Source organism: Drosophila takahashii, chromosome 2L (assembly GCF_030179915.1).
Source record: "Drosophila takahashii strain IR98-3 E-12201 chromosome 2L, DtakHiC1v2, whole genome shotgun sequence".
Classification (NCBI taxonomy): Eukaryota; Metazoa; Arthropoda; class Insecta; order Diptera; family Drosophilidae; genus Drosophila; species Drosophila takahashii.
In genome coordinates, this window is record NC_091678.1 from 8,466,869 (window position 1) to 8,485,065 (window position 18,197).

The 18,197-nt window shown below is 41.1% G+C and overlaps 1 protein-coding gene across 3 annotated transcripts; it reads left to right on the plus strand.

Annotated features, from left to right (window-relative positions):
• Positions 1–24: 24 nt before the first annotated feature.
• Akap200 (A kinase anchor protein 200) lies at positions 25–18,178 on the plus strand. 3 transcript variants are annotated; one of them, XM_070211745.1, is made up of 6 exons: positions 25–180; positions 13,527–13,751; positions 13,813–14,208; positions 14,269–14,754; positions 15,016–16,200; positions 16,966–18,178. In XM_070211745.1, exons 2-6 carry the CDS (start codon positions 13,569–13,571, stop codon positions 17,047–17,049), a joined length of 2,334 nt encoding a protein of 777 aa, XP_070067846.1. In that variant the 5' UTR covers positions 25–180; positions 13,527–13,568; the 3' UTR covers positions 17,050–18,178. The 3 variants fall into 3 exon arrangements, with proteins under 3 accessions (XP_070067846.1, XP_070067848.1, XP_070067847.1); XM_070211746.1 differs by lacking the exon at positions 25–180 and adding an exon at positions 4,645–4,858; XM_070211747.1 differs by lacking the exon at positions 15,016–16,200 and having other exon boundaries at positions 26–180.
• The last annotated feature ends 19 nt before the right edge of the window (positions 18,179–18,197 follow it).

Consider the following 18,197-nt stretch of genomic DNA (forward strand, 5'->3'; position numbering starts at 1 on the left):
TAACGCGTCGAAAATACCAGACCGAGCGGACATTTTTTATTTGCGGAGCGCGCAACAAGAACGAGAAAGAAACCGAAACGGAAAGCAGGCAAAAAGAGCTGCTGCCAGTGTAGAATAATCGCAAAGCAAAGAAAGAAGCAAGTGCGTGTGTTTTTAAACCGAAACCGAGAATCGAGCCAGGTAAATTGCACTTTAAGTCATAAGAAGATCAGACAATGCAGGCGTAGTTTAAAAATGGAATAAAACCAACTAAAGCCAAGCAGGCAGACGGCTTTTGAGTGTGTGTGTGTGTGTGCGTGTGCGTGAGTGGTGCTACTTTTGAAATTCTCTATACCCGCTCTGTACTTCGCGTCTGTTTCGAAGGAGGAAATTGTGACCAAAAGGAGACAAAAGGGTATCCAACGAAAAGTTACTAACTGGTTTAACTAAATGCTAACTGTATTCGGGGCACAAGTGTTTGAAAAAGCGACGCCCGCCGACGCACACACATACACGCAGGAAAAAAGGACGCCATGCAGGCGGCTTAGTGTGCGTGAGCGGCGGAAGAAAGAAGGAGAGAGCGAGAGTGCTGAAGATCGTCGAATTTGGTTTCATTAATTTAAGGAAACCTTTCTTTGTTCCCGTCCCCCGCCCCCGCAAAAGCCTTGCTTCGAATTTCGCCACTTTGGAGCAGTTGCCTTTTTACAAATTTTTGGGTGTGCCGCCTTCAATGCGTCGGCGTTGCCACCACGTCGGCGTCCGCAGCAGCGGCGGCGGCAGCGACGCCGGCAGAGGCAAACACCATGCCGGTGTGGCTTTGTATCCGTTTCGCTCTCTCACTCTCTCGCTCGGCTCAGCCGCTCTCTCCTTTTTGTGTCTCTCCTTCGCCTCGCCTCGCCTCCTTCCTCCCGCTCCCGCTCTTCTTGTCCTTTGTGCCATCGCTTCGCCTTGACTTCTGGTTCATTGTCGTTGTCTCCTCTTTGTTTGAATTGTACGCCTGATTACACTTGCCAACATGTTTCTCCTGCTCCGCCAAACATCCTTGTGCAAGGTGCATCTATGTAGCGAGTGCTCACTGTGGCCACTCGATCTTCGTGTGTATGTATGCCGCCTGCCGTTCCCCTTTTGCGTCTCAGTTTACTCAGATTATCGATACGAGGATCGTCTTTTTGTTTTTCCTACATTTTTGTTGCGAAAAATTGCGTCGCACTTTGTGCAGCGTCAGTTTGTCAGTTGGCCCGTCCGTCAGTCAGTCACTCAGTCGTTCAATCGCTCAATCGCAGACGGGCAGACAGCCACCGCCCTAACTGGCGTCGCCTATGTGCCTTTGTATGGGTGTGTATACGTGTGTTTGTACTTGCGTGCCTCGCTGCATGTGTATGGGTCCTTTGCGAATGGAGTGGGTGGGCAGAGGCAGAGGAGGAAGAAGAAGCGCAATCAGAAGATTTTCGATTGTCAACTGCAATTTAAATTCTTTTCTATGAACTATTTGCAACGCGGAATGCAAATTCATTTATTATAGCCTAAACAGGATGGTGCGATAATTTTAGTCGGGCGTTTGTTAAGGACAATTAACAATGCAAGTCTGAGAGATATTTTATCATTTAATAAGGCAGGGAAAGCTTTATTTTCCTTTTAAAAAATAAGCTAACTCTCCTTTAAATCTTTGAAACATTTAATGTTAAAAAACATAAATGCTTTAATGTTTAAAAATAGTTTTTACTGATTTGTATTGTACTTTTTTTTTTTTGCTAATTGTGGTCTTAAAATAAACAATGGTATTTATCAAATCAACCTCAAACGAATTGTTTATTTGTGTAAACAAATTTTATGTTCAACAACATGAAAGCCATTTTTAATATCTCAAAAATAGATTTATAATTTCTGATTAATTGAATAAAATGTAACTCTTAGCTACTGTACCAAAGTTTAAATTATTTCATTACCATTATGGGCTTTAAAATTGTATCACATATTATTTCCCAACTGGGTCAAGGAATCCGAATTTAAAGAATTTTCGAAATTCCATTAACTTCCTTAAAATTTGATAAGAATTTGCATTCTGATTTGCCTTCACACCCAAAGTGTAAACAATTGATTTATTTCGAGGGAGTTTTCTTCGATTTCAGGTAGTGGTCTCCATGTGAATGTTATCTTTAAAATTTGCTGAATGCCATGGCTCTCAGAGAATTTGTGGCGGGTTTCCCTTGAAGTCGACTCGAATTACGTGTACATATTTGCCAGTCGTTCACTGAGGACGAATATAATGCTTTTGTTGCTGCTGCTCTTGCCTTTATTGGTGAATTTGTCAACGTTTGCTCAAACTCAAGTAAACATTGCATTGCGATGGGGAGGGGCTGAGGGCAAATATAACGATTCGTCAAGTGCGATTCGCGGTTAACCGGCAAAGCTCGATCCCACAATTGGCCTTAAATTTGTCGATTAGGAAGAATTGATGGAAAACATAGAAATTTCCGTGGAATTTTGAAATAAATTTAAGTACTTAAGAACTACAAAGTTAAACTTAACATAACTATAACTTAACTCTTTAAATGTCGTTTTCTCGTCCGTTTGTTAAATTTGAAGTTGCGTTAAAACCTTGAAATCGTTTGGGAAATCAGAGTTTTAACCCTACTTTAAATTTAACAGGCGGACGAGAAAACGGTCCTAAATTTAACATATGGATGAGAAAACGGGCTGAAATCTTGTAATACTATGGACTATTCTAGCGACAGACCTGTCCTGTCTTATTATTTCCAAACTTTTTTCAAAAGTTGCTGATATTTTCTATGATAGTTTGAAAGTCTAGCTACTTCCTGGAATGAAAGTAAAACTTGTGAGTTTAGATGTAACCCAACCGATCTAATAAAACGCAGAACGAGCCGCGGGTTCCAGTCGAAAAAGAGAGGTCTGCCAATCCATTTGTGCGAAACATATGAGGCTCAAAGTCCGAAGCTCAATTGGGGAGCATGGGTGTAAGTAAGCCAAAGTGTTGAGAGGTCCCTTGTCACCGATACGCGATATACATTCGTACTCGCGTGTATTGTGTACACAGAAAGCGAGCGAATTTCTCATTTAATATGCAAACATCTGTGTGAAAGATGTTCGAAGGCTGCGCTGCTGCGAGCGGAAAATGTTCGCAGATTGAGCAGATTTTCATTCTACGTTTTCTTTTCGAAAAGATGGAGTGATATTCATTCCCCCCACCAGTGGGCCACTTGAAGCCACTAATTCCCCAGGAATTCGGTTTGGTTCGGGCACACAAACATAATTGCTGGGGGTGCACATTATTTGTGTTGTTTTTGTTGTTTTATGAGGCATTTGGCGTGCCGAATGGGCATTGTATTAATGCCAAATCAACAGAAATGTGGAAAATAGAAAAATATGCGTAGTCCGCACTAAAAATCAATCGCAGTAGCCCCAGAAATGAAAATAAACAAAGCTACGGAGGCGAAGATAAGCGGCCCTGGTTGATCCGATACGATCCGATCCCGATAGAGAATTTTATTTAAATTCAAGCTTTTGGTGGCGTTCGATTTCGTCGTTGCGGTTTTCTGATTTGCCTTTGTTGTATGGCTTATCAAAGCCTCTATTTGTTCTCAGATTCGGAGGTACAGTGATCACAATGCAAATATACATAAAATATTATAAATTTATAGGAACCATAGGATCTTTACCTAGTTTACATATTGATAATTATTTCTAGGCCAATGTAATATAAAGTGCCTGAACCATTACTTAAGTAATCAGTAATTAAAATCTATTGAAATTCATAGCTAGTTTTTGAGAACTCCGATGGTATATCGATGTTGTACTGTCTGTAGTTTTTTATATTTTTAAGGGCGTTTTTCCCTAAATGCTTTTTTAGCAAATAGCAGAGGAATTTCTTATCGTACTTTCTTCTTTGCATTGAAAAAGGTATCCAAACACATTATATTCGAATCTATTGGGTTTGGATCACTAGTATATGGGAAATACTTCCAAGAGGAGCCGGTTCCATTAACCTCGCGACCACAGCAGCGATTTATCTTGAATTGGAGTGGAGTTTGGATGGAGTGCGGAGTGCCCCCACGAAATGCATTTTCCCATTCCCCGAGACACAATTACTTTCCCATTCGAGGGCGATAATTAAATAACAATACAAGAGTCCCGTTGAATGTTACACCATATATTTCGGTGATTCTTCACGCCTTCTCTTTCTTTAATTTGCCTGGGTGTGAGTGTTTGAGGCTCCCCCTTGCACACACATGTGCATATTGTTTATTCCCGCTGATTTTGCTTTTGCTTCTGTTTTTGTTGCTTTCGCTGTTGCATGTGGGGTCATTGTGTGAATGGCAGCGAAATAAAGCAATAAAGCATACGCATCGACGCCGCCAAGGCTCATTAGTTTGTTATTGACCAAGGAGTGAGAAGAGAAAGAAGATGATGAAGAGGGGAGGGGTGGGTAGGCACCAGGAGCACGCCTTTATCTTTATCGGCAGCTGACGGTCAATAAGTGTAAATATGTATGCATGCATGTGTGACTATGCCCGCATTTCTCTGCTTCTGCCTCTGCCTCTTCTGACTCCACTGCTTCCGGCTGGCGTCGCTGTCTCTGCCGCGGGCGACGCCGCCGCCTCTGCCGACTGCAAGAGAAGTTTCTGCTGCCATTGATCGCGACTCGCTCTCTCAGTCAACGTTTTTCGCTCGACTTTAACGGTTCTCGTGGGGATTTAATTCCAGTCTGCAAAACAAAAAGCAAAAGACGCGGAGTGCTAAACGATTAAACTATTACTCTCACTAGTTAATTGCACAGTTAACACAGTTAGTTTTGCATCCAGTTAAGAGAGGCAGAAAACAAGGAAGAGAAAGAGACCACCCGCGCGTTTGGCGAAAAATAGTAAGTACCACCGGAAATCGAGGAAAGAGTCAGCCAATCAACAAAGGGGTCTAATGAATTATGTATAAAAAAAGAACCGCTTACAACAGACACACTTCGGGTGCCCACTGTGAATTTCTAATCAGAAAAGCTGTGTGCCGCTGCTCTTTGCGGAAAATGAATGCTAATTGGCCACGCTACCTAACTTGTTGTTGTTACCACTTTTTAATACACAACTTACAACTGTCGCACGCCTCTCGGAGTTTTAATTAACCGCAACGATGGAGTAGAGAGAGAAGGAAGTGGTGCTGGTGGGACCGAGAGAATCAGCAAAGAGAGTTGGAGCAGCAGGAAAGAGAGAAGAAAAGCGAACCGGTTTAGTGGGCGCTCTGGTTCTTTTTTTTCCCCCTGCTGCTTTCCTCCGATTTACTTTGTGTTCATTTATCCTTTATTCCACTGAGCCATGAAAAAGGAGAAGGCGACGAAGAAAAAGAAGAAGAGGTGACTGTGCGTGGGCAGGCGACAAATTTATTGGCACTTATTCGCTTATTCCCGCTCTTCCGCCATTTCTTGTCTATAAGAAAATAAAAAAAAGGAAGCCCTCAGCTTTGAATATTCAAATATTTATTGTAATTATTTTCAACACCGGCCCACAGTTCAGTTGATTTAGGTGCGCGATCATTTGATACCCTGTGCGTGGAAAGAGTATGTTGAATTTGTTTTTAACAAACCCAATGAATATAAAAATATTTCAGTCATTTTCTGAAATCCTTTCAATTTAACCCAAATTTTAAAAATGAATCACTACCCCTTTTAATTATCTTGTTATCAACTTTTGATAACTATTTCAGACAGAGTTGGAGCGTAAAATAAAAGGAAACTTATCTTTCAACCTCAAAAATATAATAACATTGGTTGGTTCTTAAAAAGTTATCACAAATAGATAACTCTACCAGACAGAATTAGAAAGTAAAAAAGACAAATAAACCTATCTTCACTATAAACCAGTGTTTGAAATGCTGAGATATAAGCAGCAAAATCTGTTAAATTTTAGCTTTGGGGTGCTTTGACTATTTGAAAGCCTTACAAAAATAATTTACTTCGGATTTGGCTTTTTGATAAACTTACAGCCAACAGTAAAAGCAAAGCCCGAATAGGCAAAATGCTGGATTTTTGGATTGCCAGCTAGCTGAAACAGCAGCCGGATTTTTGTTTATGTATTTCAAGCTAGCTGAGACAGCAGCTAAATTTCTGCTTTTGTAGATTTTGAAATCAGGCACATATAGTCTGTTTCTGACAGGTTGATTATAGATTAGATTTGCTTAATTTCAATGTTACATTAAATGTTTTTGTTACAGAAAAATATGGTTAAATAGCTTTAAAAAACGACGGATTGCTAGACATAACCCTTTTTATTCATATTCATCGTTTTGAAAAAGCGGATTTTTGAAAAAGCGGAGATTTTTGATTTTGGAATATATGTCGTTGGTGCTGACTGTATTACTTAGAATTCCTTGTGCCAAATACTCATCTAACAAGTCATCTTCCATGCTGACAGAAGTGGTATTTAATAATTTTTCACTTTGAGCAGATTCTGAATGAATGTTGCCAGCAGGACTAACATCGTTAAGTCTGTCCCAAAGTGTGTATAAATATTCAATGGCCTCCAATTTTTGATCACCAGTCAATGTTGAATGGAACCGTGGATCAAGGTAAAGACATGATAATAGTACTTTGTTTTCCATCAAAGTTTTTGTTCGATTTGTAATAGACTCCAAAATTTTTCCTCCAATGGTAGACACTAAAATTTGTTTTGAATCACTTATAATTTTGGCAGTTAATAATACGAGACATTATTTGACCATTTGAAATAAATTGAGAACTTATGCCAAAAATGTTTCTGCATAACCTGGTTGCACAGTCTATCTTTAATGAGAGTAACCGGTTCCTTACCTCGTTCTTCATATCAATTCTCACATTTTGTGCAACGATCGCCAATGTTTTTTTAGCATTGCATGCATTTAGGGTTAGCTTCTTTCCATCTTTTGCGTAAAGTCCTTCACAGATTGGATCCAAAATATTTCTCATGTTTTGTGAATTTAATACATTAAATGGCACGCTGTCATCGGTTACAAGTCCAATATAAGAACGTATTAATTGTTTCTTGCAGATTTTAATGTCAATCTTTTTAGCTCGAGGTTTTTTTAGCCCAATATCTTTTGTTTCCAATTGATTTTTTTTACGTCCATTAACTATTATTTTATGAATATTGGCTAAATGAGCCTTAAGATTGCTTATTTTGTTGGTCCGGAGCTTCTTTTTGCAAGTTTTGCAGATAGCAAAATCTTCACCATCGTGCTTTTCAAAAAAATCCCACAACTCATTTGTGTTCGCAGCCATATCAGAAATGATTTTTTGTTTTTTTGAGATAAATTTATTTAAAACTTTAAAGCAGCTGTTGCTTGGATTTAAAAATCTACAAAAGTCGTAAGTTCGGCTGCTGTTTCAGCCAGCTAAAAATTCAAAAGCAAAAATCTGGCTGCTGTTTCAGCTTTATCAAATTAAAAAGCAAAAATCTGGCTGCTGTTTTAGTTTGAAAAATTTCAAAAGCAATATGTTGCCTTTGATTTGACTTGAAAAATCTACAAACAAAAATCGAAAGCAAAATCCGAATCTTTAAAACATGTTGCTAGATTTTAAACACTGCTATAAACCATATCTTCCTGAAGTAAATTAAAAAAAAGTCTGCCAAAAAAATTCTTCACTTTAAGTTCCATCATTGCTACTTGTCTTCCAGATTACACATTGTTGAAATATTTTCAAGTACCATACTCACACAGCCCCATGGCAACATATTTCGTATGCCATTTCGGGTTTTGCGCCTTGCAAAAAGAAGTTGGCATACGTAGCGAGCCATCATCATATATGTAAATAGAGGAACGTACGTACAAAGACATATCGGACGTTCTCAACGAGCTCATAAAATTTTACGGTTCTTGCTGATGATTTTATGCGTTTTGGGCCTCATTATATTTTTCGTACATATGTGTGTGATTCCAATAGTGTGTGTGGCTGTTTTGATAGTTTTTGAATGGCAGCCCAAGAGGAAGAAGATATTTTCAAGTGCGTCTAATTTTACGATCGATGCCCCCCATACCAGCATTTTTTCTTTCCTTTCTCTGCCAATGTTTGTGTGTGGCGGAGTACGAGTAGTATATCTCGAAGATATGATAAAAACCGGCTAGATAAGCCGGTCGTATCTGTATCTGCTGTCAAGTAGTGGAAAACTTGACTGGAGCACGTCTCTACAATGTGTACACTCGGCAAGTTCTTATTTTGTGGGGCAGGTAATGTTTGCCAAGATCACCGAGACTGGCCAAACATGCTAAATTTCTGGTGAAATATTTCGCTAAAACATGGGTGGAACATTGAGATCACGTAGTACCGATCACCGATCCCCCGCTCTTGGGGGCTGTGCGTAAATAAAATCCCCGCATTCCGTGAATCACTTGCTGATATGGATTTTCTTTGTTTCCTATAAATATTGCATTTATCATTTGAGCAGGCGTGTTCCTGTACACCAAACTGCCCCCTCTCCCTTCCGAAAGACGACTTCCTCCGGTGCTATCGTCACTATTAACACACCGATTTAGAAGAATAGGTTTCGGGGTACCGTTAACCATGATTCTCTTTTTTATTTTTGGCCATGTGAATGTATCCATATCAAAAGTGATTGTAAAGACACACGAAATCAAAGGGAAAAGCAGGGAGGTTCTCTGTGCGCTGTCCAGTCAGAACATTCCGAATTGACCGGAAATGATAATTGAAAAAAATATTTTCTCTTTTCTTCGGGTCTTGTCAACTTGTGCGTGTGATATGTGTGCAAGGGAGTGTGGGTACTTGCTACTAATTATGGAATGCATTCATTTTACGTATCGTATCATTTTCATTATGCCACACAACTTCAGTACAGCACTCGCACAGCAACAACAATTATATCCGGTGGTTACTTGAGACACTCGGCTTGCTTGTTGTCAATGTTTTGATATAGTGGCCAAAGGGCTCTTCTCGGTTTCGTTATTTACTCCTTTTTCTTGCAAATTTTGCCTTTGCCTCAATTTGGGCAAAAAAAAACACTCTTAATCTGAAAAAAAACTTAACATGAGATTTTTGCATGCAAAATCATTTTCCAGACAGACAGCTAGTTTTTCATCAGATTGTTAAAAACGATTGACATGCAATTGTGAAAGTACAGATTATTTTAACTTGGGAGCAGGAGACTATTTATAAAATGTGATAAGCAGAAATAGCGTTTTGATTTAGAAATACGTTCAAAGTCAATCGATTGATAATGAAAGTAAAACGCATTTTAAAATGGGAACGTTATTTTTGCAATTCAAATTTGTCTAGACGAAAAGCAATTAATATACTAAGCTTAAGATAGTGAGGAATAATATTATTTGAGTTTTAAATTAAATAAGATAATCTATTATTTCCTTAAAGTAAGTGTATTTCAGTATTCGGTCTTCTTAAGCTATCCCATCTTTCAAGTAGTTGTCTTTTATTTCGCACGCTTTTTGGGAATCATCTTCTTTATCTTTTTTTAGACTGCCAATAAGATTGCATCCGCATTGTGTGGACGCGAGTGTGTGTGTGTGCTTATTTTTGCGTGGGGGTCCACAAGAAGAATACTTCTTGATGACAATTAAAGTGGACTGCGACGACACAGTGTGCAGTATATACGCTCAATAAAGCCAAATGCATCGTCTGATTGCGGCTTAGGCGTGGCTTATCAGCGAAGGCAGCGAAGGCAACAATGCAATGAAAGTGCACTCTGCTTTCTTCTGCTGCTCCTTCTTTGCCTTCTTATTGTTCTCCCACTCGAAACTTGGGTCTACTTGAGCCTGATTGAGGGAAACTTTCCACTCAATTGAGGGGAGGACGGATAGATGGATGGATGGATGTTTGATGTGTGTGAGCGATGCCATTAACGATCTCTCTTGATTAGTTTATAAAAGTTCAATTGCGCCAGTGCGCATGCACTCTCCTCTCAGCCATTGTGTCCCTACCACAAATGGTGAAACTTTTCAATTTTAATTGCACAACAATGTCCATTCCATGATGCCACACACTGCCACTGATCTTGGAGGGAGTGCAAATGGGAGCGTTGGAACGGGAATGGTGGCTCTGCGCCTGCGCTTTAACATTTAACAAGCATCTCTTCTGGCACACACAAATTAATGTTTGACCGGCCGGCCGGCTAGACATTCAGACGGTCATCCAGCCGGCACATTCCAGCACAATCAATTTAATTTACGTATCAAAACGTCTCATCTCTTCGTCGCAGGCAAGCGGGAAAGAGAAGGCCAGTTGAATGCATGGAGTTGGAAATACGAGCTGTGGGCTTGGCTATTTTCAGCTATTTATCCGCTGAGTTTAACAGAAATATCCCCTTTCTATCATTGATTTATAGAATTTTTATTTTATTTTAATTGTAATTGCAATCCAATGATGGTAATTGTTTATAATTCGCTGACTTTTACAGAAATATCCCCTTTCTATCATATTGATTTATAGAATTTTTATTTTATTTTAATGGTAATTGCAATCAATTGATGGAAATTGTTTATAGTACGTTAGGACCTCTTACAAGAAAACTTTCACTGAGACTTAATTTATTGAATTAACTTAAAAATTTGATTAAACATCCATGTCATCTGTTAGAAACCGGTGTACTATAGGTCTTAGTATCCAATTGATCTAGATTTTTATGCATTTATTTATCCGTTAGTGATCTAGCGGCTTTTCTTTCGTCAGCACTATAAACAGAAGTATGCAGGAGCACCAAATGTGATACACAACAGCTTGAAGTGTCAAAATTGATAGGCGGCTGCGTCCGAAAGGGAGGGAATCGGGATGGGAATATGGGAATGGAATGAATTGAAGCTCACACTCACGACGCCTCTTTGTGATGTTGCTTCTTTTTTCGAACACACTCCATTGTTGATAAATGCGCTTTTATTTATAGACTGCGGCCGCTGTTTTGTGAGCTGTGAGCTCTACTCTGCTCTGCGTTTTCCTTTGTCGTCCATCGGCTCGACAGTTGAAGAGAAGAGGGAGGGAGGGGGCTAAGTGAGGGGAGGGCGTGTGAAAGTGGGCGCACATGTCAAATGCCATGTCTAATTGAATTAAAGTAATAAAAAACCAAGACACAAAGGCCCCGAAAACTGTCGTTGTTGTCGCCCATTAAGTCATTTTCATAGATTACAAATTTAGCCATCCACCCTGAAATGAGTCCCTCCCCCTCCCCAATTTTCAATCTCCCCGCCTCTTGAATCAATTTAAAAAACTGCAGTGGCACTTTTAGATTTCGAGCTAGAAAAGAAATATATTTACTTATTTGAAAAGTAAAAAAATGAGGAATTTTATTAAAAGATTTATAAAATAGATGTTAGGATATTTTGAGTTAGGAACCTCAATGAAAAGGAATTGTTTTTACACTGATCTGGCAACACCGCGTGTCCTAATGCATTGAATTATTTTCGGACCGCACTCAATTATTTTCACACGCCCTACAGCAGAGGGTTGTGGGCAAAGGGGGTGGAAGAGGAGGGGGAGGACAAGGAAGTGAAGGAGAGAGCAGGAGGAACAACAGTTGTTGCTAGGTTGGCATGGCAACGTGCAATGACCAGACCCGTTAATGTTATTATTGTTGTAGTTCCTCGCCAAATGCCGGCAACCCTCGCTCTCTCAAAACCTTCCGCTCTCTCTCTCTCTCCCTCTCTCGCTCTCGATGTCCTTTTCCTTGATGCGTCATGCGCGCCAGTTTACTTGCGCTTTTATGTTATTACCTTTGTGAACTAAATTTAGGGGGTAGGGGGGCTATGTTTCGGCGTATTTCGGCCATTACTCATCCAGTTTAGATAGACATAGGCCAGGAATTAATAGCCTCTTTCTTTCCACATCGAATATGTCTCTCCGCTTCTCGTTCCGTTATCACTCCGATCGAAATACATAACCGAGGAGCTTCAGTTGGCCCGGTATTGTACGGTATAGTATATGTATGGTATTGTGTTGTCTCGTATTAATTGCTGTCGGGTTCGTTGAACCCCCAGAGTCTTGAAACTTGAGGTCTCTTGTCTTGTTACGTATTTAAATTGATATGATGTATTTGTGCCGAGTGCACGAATGTACGCTTTCAGTGCAAATTTAAAGCGTTCGGTGTTATTTCTAATTGAAAATCTTATCTTTAAAGAGTTTAAAGAGGTTTATTGAAAAGGGAGCGTTTCTGATCCGATAAAGATTATATTTTTAGTACTGATTCACGGGTAAAACTTAGTACTTTCCCCGAAATTGGAATTAGTTTGGTTTTTATAAAATCTTAAAATAGTTTATTATCGTAAGTGGAAGAAAATTTGTCACTCCCTTGATTATCTGACAACATTCACTCTGATTCAGACCTCTTCGGAGAAATGTCAATATCAAGACGTTTTAATTTACGCCTATCAGTCGAGAGGGAAGCATTCATTGCCTTAATGTTTCGCTTCCTATCCCAGCTTTGACTCATGTCCACTAACTAGGCAATAATAAGTTGAGGGTAATGAGTCACTGATGGATTCCCGGAGAATTCTCAATTTGCATATGCCGCTTCACGTGCCGGTGGTGCGTGTGTTTGGGTTAAAAGTGGAAGTGGATGGGAATGTAGTATGAGGGGTATGCAGATGGGTCGGATGTGGGAGGCTGTTGATTCACCGGGTCTAGATAAAGCGGTCGAAACAGCTGCTCTTTTAGCCCTTTGTCGTCTGTGTGCCAGTGTGTGTTGCCGCCATTTTTTAGCTGCACACATACGAACATACACCTTCCCCGTTTCGCTTGCACTTACAACCCCTAAAAAATGCAAACTTTTTGTTGAGCCGAGCCACCTCTCACCGCCCAAAATTTCGTTCTTTGCTACGGTTTCTGTTTCATTCACTCTGGCAAAAATTTGTGTGTAATTCGATTTTGCTTGAAAATGACGCATTGCATGCTTAAAACCAGCCCACACCCTACCTTCTCTTACCTCCCACCTCCCCATTTCTGTTTTCTTTGCTGTGGTGTCTGTTTCGTTGTTTCATATAAACTTCCCAGTAAAAAGAAAAACATTCAAGTGTCGATGAATCATGGGAGGCGCTCGAATTGTTTACGATTACTGCCGTCTGGTTTGGCCGTTACAGTACTTTCTCGGTGATTGGAGACGCTAGCCGATAAAAAAGTAGAAAATATAGATTCTAATGTATAATTATTTCATAATCATCCCATAATTTACTTTAAACTCCTGTATTTCTAATAAAAAATCATCCTAACAAATTTGGTAATACATTTGTTAAAGAAACCTATAAAAGTTTACTGTTAAAAGTATATAGCTTAATCATTACTTTAGTCGGTCTTATAAGTAGACTCTACTTTATCGTAATTCCTTTCCTCATGGGCGCTTGCCAATGTGATAAGCTCTCTATGGTTAATGCAACCGACAATCCTTAATGAGGTCATCGAATTGCATTGAAAGATCTAGAGTGCGACTCATTCAAAATGTCAATTGCAAAAATAGGAAAAACACTAGCTAAAAATAAAAAGCGCCGCCGTACTTGTGCCATTTCCGACTCTACACCGCTTCACATTTAAACTAATTGCTCACCTCGTTTTCTTTCAGTTTACACTAGCGAATAAAGGAGGATCAGCATACAAAAAAAAAATGGGTAAAGCTCAGAGCAAGCGTTCAATCGACATCACCACCGATCCCAAGAAGGTCGGCGAGGGCGATGAGGTGGCCGGCAAGGTGGAGAAAATCGATGTGGACCAGAAGACGGACGCACCGGCGGTGAACGGGGATGCAGCCACGCCCAAAGAGGGAGGCGATGAAGCGGCGACGGCTGAGGTAAGCAAAGTCATTTTAGAAATATAAAAGAAATCTAATCACTTCCTATTTCCCCACACAGAAAAAGGAAACTGAGGAGCAGTCTGAAAACGACAAGGATCTGACCACCGAAAAGAGTGCCGCAGCCGCTGAGGGTGGCGATGCGGCCGTTGAATCGCCAAAGGGCGAGGAGGGCTCCCCCAAGGAGGGCGCCGCTGGCGAGGATATCACCCCGCTGGCCGACGAAAGCATCAAGTCCAAGTCCAAGAAGGACAAGGTCAAGAAGAAGTGGTCCTTCCGCAGCATCTCCTTTGGCAAGAAGGACAAACAGAAGCCGGCCAAGTCGGAGGAGGCAGTCTCGCCCACCTCTGGCACAACGTCGCCCACGACGGCCGAGGCCGAAGCTGCTCCTGCTGCGGATGCTGCTCCAGCGGAGCCAGCGGCCACCACAAATGGCGAGGCCGAAAAGTCAGCTGATGTAAGTTCTATGAATATATCCCAAAAATTATAAATAATATAATGTATTTATTTTTATTAGAATGCCACTGTCGAGACCACCAGCGAGTCGGCGTCCAAGGAGGAGGCAAAGCCCGCCGAGAACGGATCGGCGACCGAACAGGAGAAACAGGCCAACGGAGAAGCCGAGAAGGCGGCGCCAGCAGCAGCACCAGCCACAGTTGAGGAAGCGGCACAGCCCAAGGCCGCCGAGGAACCAGCCACAGTTACTGCCACCGAGTCGAACACCACTGCCACTGTCACTGCCACCGAAGAAGTTCCCGTCGTGAAAGAGAGCCAGCCAGAGCCCGAAGTGGTCACCAATGGACATGGAGCCGGAGAGGCGCTGACCAATGGATCAAGCAATGGACTGGCCGAGTCCCCAGTGGCCGAGACAGCAGCACCAGTCGCTGACAACATTCCAAGCAACGTTGATGACGAGCAGCCGCACCAGAATGGCACCAATGGCACCACCACGCCCCCGCCCACTCCAGTGGCCGTCGAAACCGAGAAGGGACAGCAAATTGAGGTAAACAAGCACACAAGAACAGACAGCACCAACACACAAGAACACAACAGTAAAAACTTCACTGTAAATACAAGTACAACAACAACAACAACAAAAACCACAACCGAAATCACAGAGAACACTGCACTAGAAAATACTAAAAGTACAGAAACAGAAACAAGCACTGTGACCAAGACCGTTGTAGCAGCCGCAGAGTTAGTTCAGACCCAAACAATCCTAACCAAAACAACCAACACGATCCTTCCCACCTCCCACACGCAGGCCAGCAGCAGCGAAGTGATTGAAGAAGCAGCAGTGTCCACCAGCCAAGCGGAGGAGGAAGTTGTGGCGGCGATCATCAAGGCGGTTAGCAGCGAACTTGAGGCCGAAACGGAGACTGAGACGGAGGCCGAGGGATTCGTGGTTGTAGCTCCGGTGTCCACCACCGAAATAGAAGTCCCCGTTGCTGAAGTTCCCGAAATTGAAAAGGAATCAATCACTGAAGTTGAATCTAAGCCCGTTACTGAAGTTCCCGAAGTTGAAACCGAACAGGTTTCGGAAATTCCTGAAGTAGAAACTGAATCTGTTATTGTGGAGACAAGGAGCAGCAGTCCGCCGCCCCCGTTGCCCAAATCCCCGCCTCCATCTCGTGTCTCCGCTTTTGTCCTCTCTGATGAAGTTATCGAGGAGCAGGTTACCCCAAACAACACCCCCGAAGTTAACGAAGTTAAGCGCGATGAAATCGAACAGCAGGCCATTAGCATTGTCGCTGAGATCACCGAACAGGCGGCAGAAATTGTCACCGAAAAGGAAAAAGTAGAGGAGTCTGTTCCTGTCACCGAAAAGGAAAAGGTAGAGGAGGAAGTCAAAGAGGAGGAGTCTGTTCCTGAAGTAGTTAAGGAGGAGACGGCACCCACTGTTGAAGTTGAGGAAGTCGCGCCAGTTCAAAGCGAAGAAGCTCCCTCTCCTACGGCCGAACTAACCTCTTCAAAACCAGATGTTGTCCAGGAAACTATTGAGGACCAAGCCGCATCCGACGAAGAAGAATCTGTCCCCGTTTCAGCTCCAATTGTTCCTGCGGACGTAGTTTCTGTGGTTTTAGATGAGGAAAATGTTGCACTCACAGAATCGGTAGATTCCGAAGTACAGAAAGAAACCATTAGCATCAGCTCTACTGAAGAAGAGGAGGCGGCAAACGGAAATCCGGTTGAAACCATCCTAGAACAGCCAGCACCTGTTGAGGAAATCCCCCAAAATGAAACAACCGAGCCACAAGTCATATCCGAGGATGAGGATGCGCATAGCGATAACGATAAGGAGAACGAAAACGGCAACGACAACGAAAACGATCTGGTTGGAAAAATCATTAGCGATCTGGATGAGCCGGTCACCAAAGCTGGTGGCGATCTCCTCCTGGCTGAGTTGGATGTGAGACCCACGGAACTGGAGGGCGAGAGCAGCAACAAGGTGAATAGCAACTGGCAGTGAGTCCTCGAACTGCAAAGTCAACTCTTCAAAACACATCGACCTGAACACACACCATATTACCATTCTTGCATCTGGAGTTTTGTCCTGGGCGTGCTTCTCCTGCTTTCTCCAACTCTATGTTGTTGTGTGTGTTGATCTCACTCGAATGGCATCAGTTAGTCTGCTGCTGGTAGCGCGCTTGTTGCCGTAGTTAATACGTAGTTCGTTAGTGTTTGAAATTCATTGATTTGCTCGGGGATTGCATGATTAGTTGGTGATGTAAAGCGAATGAAGTACGTACTACTAAACCGAGGATAAGCGACTGCATTTTGGTGTATTAACCACAACCAACCAAGCCCATAAAACAAAACTTAAACCGCATTCATCCTAATCCACACACATGCACACAAAAATACAAGTTTAGAAAACAGAACCCTCCCATCTACCGCTCTGTCCTAACCCAATATCTGTTTGGCTGTCGTAACTCTTGCGCTCTCACTAAAACCAAAGACCATAAATACACAACTGTACCTAAATGTTGAAAACACACACCAACACACAAATCGCTTATTATCGAAAACATTATTTTGTATACCATTTTATTTTGTTTTTGCGCTGGCAATTTGTCATTGTCGCGTTCTTTCTTTTTTTCCCTTAATTGTTGTTGTTGTGCTTTCAGTTTTCGAACTTTTTTTTTGCATACGACACAGAAAGTAGGATTTTTTAAACCATTGATTATTAACTTTTTCCCATAATTTTTCACAGGTGGATCTCGCCAAGGATCTGAAGGAGAAGAATGCCGCGGCAGACGTTACAACACAGGAACAACTGCCCGTTACATGCGAATAATCCTACTCATAATTATTATATATAATATTACATATTATTAAAAACAAAACAACAAACGATACAAGCAACAACAAAAGAACGCAACGTAAAACAACAACAACAAACAATTACAAGATAAACGAGATAAAAAACAAAACAAAAAACAAGTAAAAATACATTTTTAAACATTTACATATTTTAAATAATTTTTGTACGAACTTCATATCCCTAATCCAAGATATACGCAAGCAAAAGTCAGAGTTACACGCGACACCACCATCCACCACGCCACCACTGCAACCACCACACCCCACTAAACAAACACACCCACGCGTGGGCATCAATAGTTTTGTATTGGTGCCCCTCTGAATTCCAGATCGGGGGAATCCCCCAAAACACATCCATCACCCATCAAGCACACATCATCCACCACACATGCGCATACATACCATTCTCATACTGATGATCTTGATAGAAAAAAAAGAATCAACAAATCATATACGATGAAAAGATGAAAGTGAGGAGAATTTTTTGAATAATTTCTACTATACATTTAACTGTAAGTTCGAAGAAATTTGTAAAGAATTTTTGGACGAAATATTGGATAAAATATATATTATAAAATATAAAACCCAAAAGCGTGCTTCACTCATATCCACCGGCTGAAAAAAAACGAACAAGAGAGATACGAAGAAGATGCGCAGAAAGGAAACACTGTTTTGAATGTTTTAGTTCTGTTTTTGAGTCGAGTCCCAATCCTCTTCTTTAATACACTACAAAAATAGTTTTTTCTATACAATATACAAGATGTAACCGAGTGTTACAAAAATAATCCTTTGTCCTGGTAGCTGGAGTAAGCGCTAAGATTATGTTCTAAGTACATTCTTAATATTTCGTAATGGTTAATTTAACGTAACAAAATGTTACTACAAACAAACTACAAAAGCTCCAACGAAAGCTTCAAAAGCGAAACAAACGAAACTAAGAAATGATAAAGAAAAGCAAATACTAATTGTGCGTCTTTTGCAACTAAATAGAAAATCCTACTAAGTACACTAAATGTATTCAATAAATTAAAGCGTTAACTTTGCGCTGCGCAACGTAAAGAAATATGGTCAAAAAGAATTTGCCATTCAACAAAAGAAAAGAGTCGTATGTAGGCGAAACCA